A 5000-nucleotide genomic window follows, 5' to 3' on the forward strand; every position below is an offset into this window, starting at 1 on the left:
GGCTAACCAGAGGAGGAGGAGGAGGAGGAGGAGGAGGAAAAGAAAGAGGAATAGAAAGAAGAGGAAAAGAAAGAGAAAGAGAAAGAATGAGAAAAAGAAAAAAACTACGAAGAGAAAAAAATATAGAGGAGGAGGAGGAGGAGGAGGAGAGGAAAGAAGGAAGGGGGGTGAGGGGAAAACAAGGGAGAGGAGAAGGGAAGGGAAGAGGGGAGGGGTTGAAGGAGAGGAAAGAAGGAAGGGAAGAGGAGGCTGAAGGAGGCTGAAGGGAGAGGAAAGAAGGAAGGGAAGAGGGAGGGTTGAAGGAGAGGAAAGAAGGCAGAAGGAAGAGGGGAGGTTGAAGGAGAGGAAAAGAAGGGAAGGAAGAGGTGAGGGTTGAAGGGAGAGGAAAGAAGGAAGTGAAGAGGAAGAGGTTGGAAGGTTGAAGGAGGAAAGAAGGGAGGGAAGAGGTAGGTGAAGGAGAGGAAAGAAGGAAGGAAGAGGAGGGCTGAAGGGAGAGGGGAAAGAAGGAAGGGAAGAGGGGAGGTTGAAGGGGGGTTGGGAGAGGAAAAGAAGTGAAGGGAAGAGGAGGCTGGGGAGAGAGAGGAGAAGGGAGGGAAGAGGGAGGGCTGAAGGAAGTGAGGAAAGAAGGAAGGAAGAAGGGGAGGGTGAAAGGAGAGTTGAAGGAAGAAAGAAGGAGGGAAGAGGAGGAGGGTTGTTAAGGGAGGAGAAGGAAGGGAAGAGGGAGGGTTGAAGGGAGAGGGAAAGAAGGGAGGGAAGAGGGGAGGAAGAAGGAGAGGAAAGAAGGAAGGAAGAGGGAGGCTGAAGGGAGAGGAAGAAGGAGGAAGAGGAGGTTGAAGGTTAGGGAAGCTGAAGGAGAGAGGAGAAGAAGGGAAGAGGGGAGGGGTTGAAGGGAGAGGAAAGAAGGAGGAGAGGAAAGAAGGAGGGAAGAGGGAGGCTGAAGGGGAGAGAAAGAAGGAGGAAGAGGAAGGTACAAGGAGAGGAAAGAAGGGAGGGAAGAGGAGGGCTGAAGAGAGAGTGAAAGCATGGAGGAAAGGAGGTGGAGGGTTGAAGGAGAGGAAAGAAGGGAGGAAGGAAGAGGAGGTTGAAGGGAGAGGAAAGAAGGAAGGGAAGAGGGGAGGTTGGAAGGGAGAGGAAAGAAGGGAGGGAAGAGGGGAGGGTTGAAGGGAGAGGAAAGAAGGAAGGGAAGAGGGTAGGGCTGGGTGGGAGAGGAAAAAGAAGGGAGGAAGAGGGAGGGTTGAAGGTGAAGAAGGAGAGAAAGAAGGAGGAAGAGGGAGGGGTTGAAGGAAGGTTGAAGGAGGTTGGAGAAGGAGGGAAGAGGGGAGGGTTGAAGGAGAGAAAGAAGGAAGGGAAGAGGGAGGGTTGAAGGAGAGGAAAGAAGGAAGGAAGAGGGAGGGTCAAAGGGAGAGGAGAAGGGAGAGGAAAGAAGGAAGGGAAGAGGGGAGGGTTGAAGGGAGAGGAAAGAAGGAAGGGAAGAGGGGAGGGTTGAAGGGAGAGGAAAGAAGGGAGGGAAGAGGGGAGGGTTGAAGGGAGAGGAAAGAAGGGAAGGAAGAGGGGAGGGTTGAAGGAGAGGAAAGAAGGAAGGAAGAGTGAGAGAAGGAAGCAGGTTGAAGGCTGGAAGGGAGAGGAAAGAAGGGAGGGAAGGGAGGCTGATGGGAGAGGAAAAGAAGGAAGGGAAGAGGGGAAGGGTTGAAGGGAAGAGGAAAGAAGGAAGGAAGAGAGAAGGGCTGAAGGAGAGGAAGAAGGAGGGGAAGAGGGTAGGGGTTGAAGGAGAGGAAAGAAAGCATGGGGAGGGAGAAGAGGAGGGTTGGAAGGAGAGGAGAGGAAGGGAGGAAGAGGGAGGGTGGAAGGAGAGGAGAAGGGGAGGGAAGAGGGAAGCTGAAGGAGAGGAAAGAAGGAAGGAAGAGGGGAGGCTGGGAAGGAGGAAAGAAGGAGGAAGAGGGGAGGCTGAAGGAGAGGAAAGCATGAAAGGAGGAAGAGGGTAGGTTGAAGGGAGAGGAAAGAAGGAAAAGGGTACAGGGAGAGGAAAGGTGGAGGTAAGAGGATGAAGGAGAGGAAGAAGGGAGGGAAGAGGGAGAGGTTGAAGGAGAGAAAGAAGGAGGAAGAGGGTAGGGGCTGAAGGAGAGGAAAGAAGGGAGGGAAGAGGAGGGCTGAAGGGGAGAGGAAGGAAGGAGGGAAGAGGGGAGAGGGTGACAGAGGAGAAGGAGGAAGAGGTAGGGTTGAAGGAGAGGAAAGAAGGGAGGAAGAGGGCAGGGTTGAAGGGAGAGGGAAAGAAGGAAGGCCACAGAAGAGGGAGGCTGAAGGAGGGTTGAAGGAGGAAGAAGGGTGGAAGAGGAGGCTGAGGAAGAAGGAAGGGAGAAGAGCATGGAGGGTTGAGAAGGGAGAGGAAAGAAGGGGAGGAAGAGGTTGAAGGGTTTGAGAGAAGGAAGTGGAGGAAGAGGGAGGCTGTCCAAATTATTATTAATGATGAAGATGTGTTTTGTCAGTTTTAAAGATGATGGTCGAATGATGAATGAAGGAAGAGGATGCCGAGATGTTAATGAAATATGATGGTGAATGATGGTTGTGATGAAGATGAGGTCAGTTTGTTGATGAAATGAATGATGGAAGATGGAGCACGAAGGATGAGGAAGAAGGGGAGGAAGAGGGGAGGCTGAAGGAGAGGAAAGGAAGGAAGAGGGGAGGGTTGAAGGAGAGGAAAAGAAGGGAGGAAGAGGAGATGAAAGCTGAAGGAGAGGAAGGGAAGAAGGAGGAAGAGGGAGGTTGAAGGGAGAGGAGAAGGAAGGGAAGAGAGGAGGGTGAAGGGAGAGGAAAGAGGAAGAAGAGGGGAGGTGGAAGGGAAAGGAAGAGAAGGAGGGTAAATATGAGAAAGGGTAGGGGTTGAAGGGAGGAAGAGGGAGAAGAAGGAGGGAAGAGGGGAGGAAGAAGAGAGGGAGAGAAGAAGGAGAGGAAGAGGAAGGGAGGCTGAAGGGGAAAGAAGAAGGAAGAGGAGGTGGTGGAAGGAGAGGAAAGAAGGGAAGGAAGAGGAGTGGGTGGAAGGGAGAGGAAAGCAGGGAAAGAAGGGAAGAGGGAGGAAGAGAAGAAGGAAGGGAGAGGAAAGAAGGGAGGGAAGAGGGAGGAGGGGTTGAAGGGAGAGGAAAGAAGGGAGGGAAGAGGAGGTGGGGTGGAGATATAATGGAAGGAAGAGGGGAGGGTGAAGGAAGATGAAGAAGGAGAAGAGGCTAGAAGGAGAGGAAAAGAAGGGAGGGTAGGGGAGGTTGAAGGGAGAGGAAGGAAGGGAGGAAGAGGGGAGGGTGGAAGGGAGAGGAAGGAAAGGAAGGAGGAAGAGGGAGGGTTGGTGGAGAAGGAAGGGAGGGCATGCAAGAGGTAGAGTAGGGGTGGAAGGGAGAGGAAAGAAGGAAGGAAGAGGGGAGGGGTGGAAGGAGAGAGAGAAAGAAGGGAGGGAAGCAGAAGGAGGGTTGAAGGGAGAGGAAAGAAGGGAGGGAAGAGGGGAGGGTTGAAGGGAGAGGAAAGAAGGAAGGGAAGAGGGGAGGGTTGAAGGGAGAGGAAAGAAGGGAGGGAAGAGGGTAGGGTTGAAGGAGAGGTTGAAGGAAGGAAGAGGGAGGCTGAAGGAGAGGAAAAGGAGGAAGAGGAGGGCTGAAGGGAGAGAAGGGAGGAAGAGGGGAGGCTGAAGGGAGGAGGAAAGAAGGGAGGGAAGAGGAGGCTGAAGGGAGAGGAAGGAAGGATGGAAGAGGGAGGTTGAAGGAGGGAAAGAAGGAAGGGAAGAGAGGGAGGGTAGAAGGGAGAAGAAGGGATGAAGAGGGAGGGGTGGAAGGAGAGGAAAGAAGGAGGAAGAGGAAGAGTAAGTGGAAGGAGGAAAGAAGGGAGGGAAGAGGGGAGGGTGAAGGAGAGGAAAGAAGGAGGGAAGAGGAGGGTGAAGGGAGAGGAAAGAAGGAAGGGGAAGAGGGAGGTGGGAAGGGAGAGGAGAAGGGAAGGAAGAGGAGGGTGGAAGGGGAGAGGAAAGAAGGGATATGGAAGAGGGGAGGTTGTGAAGAGGAAGAAGGGAGGAAGAGGGAGGAATGAAGGAGAGTGAAGGAAGGAGGGAAGAGGAGAGGTAATGTTGTGGGAGGAAAGAAGAAGGCAAGAGAGGAGGGCTGAAGGAGAAAGAAGGAAGGAAAAGAGGAGGTAAGAACAAGGAAGGATAAGAAGAAGGAGGAAGAGCTGAAGGGAAGGGAAAGGAAGAAGGAGAAGGAGAAGGAGGAAGAGGGGAGGGGTTGAAGGAGGAAAGAATGAGTGAAAGAGGGAGGTTACGAGAGGAGGAAGGGAAGAGGGCAGGGTTGAGCGGAGAGGAAGGAAGGAAGGGAAGAGGGTGGCTGAAGGGAAGGGAAGAAGGAGGGAAGGAGAGGAAAGAAGGAAGGAAGGAGGGAGGGTGAAGGGAGAGGAAGAAGGAGGGAAGAGGGGAGGGTTACGAAAGAAGGAAGGGAGGAAGAGGAGGTTGAAGGTGGGGAAGTTAAGAGAGGGAAGAAGGAGGGAAGAGGGAGGGTTGAAGGGAGAGGAAAGAAGGGAGGGAAGAGGGGAGGGTTGAAGGGAGAGGAAAGAAGGGAGGGAAGAGGAGGGTGGAAGGGAGAGGAAAGAAGGAAGGGAAGAGGGGAGGGTTGAAGGGAGAGGAAGGAAGGGAGGGAAGAGGAGGGTGGAAGGGAGAGGAAAGAAGGAAGGGAAGAGGGGAGGGTTGAAGGGAGAGGAAAGAAGGGAGGGAAGAGGGTAGGGTGGAAGGGAGAGGAAGGAAGGGAAAGATAACATAAACAAACACTTACTTGGGCTAACCAGAAGAGTCGGTCCACGGAGGTTTGGGTAGCCAGACAGACGGACGAAGACTGGGACAGCGCTACATAATGGGGTCCCGTGTACACATGGTCATGGGTCTTGTAACTCCTCCGGGCATCCCACCTCCCCTTCGGCCCCACCACCTCAAAATCCCCCACCCCCACCACAACCCCACCCCCTCCACCCCCTCCCCCTCTCGT

General features: G+C 53.7%; 1 protein-coding gene across 1 annotated transcript in view; it reads right to left on the minus strand.

The window, feature by feature from the left end:
* LOC126985605 (beta-1,4-glucuronyltransferase 1-like) overlaps positions 1 to 5000 on the minus strand; it is a 19318-nt gene that overhangs the window by 8464 nt on the left and 5854 nt on the right. Inside the window, exon 2 of the mRNA XM_050840759.1 lies at positions 4791 to 5000. This exon is cut by the window's right edge and continues 255 nt beyond it. Within this exon, the coding sequence (XP_050696716.1) occupies positions 4791 to 5000 (210 nt within the window). The remainder of the gene's footprint in view (positions 1 to 4790) is intronic.

Source organism: Eriocheir sinensis, chromosome 60, assembly GCF_024679095.1.
Source record: "Eriocheir sinensis breed Jianghai 21 chromosome 60, ASM2467909v1, whole genome shotgun sequence".
Classification (NCBI taxonomy): Eukaryota; Metazoa; Arthropoda; class Malacostraca; order Decapoda; family Varunidae; genus Eriocheir; species Eriocheir sinensis.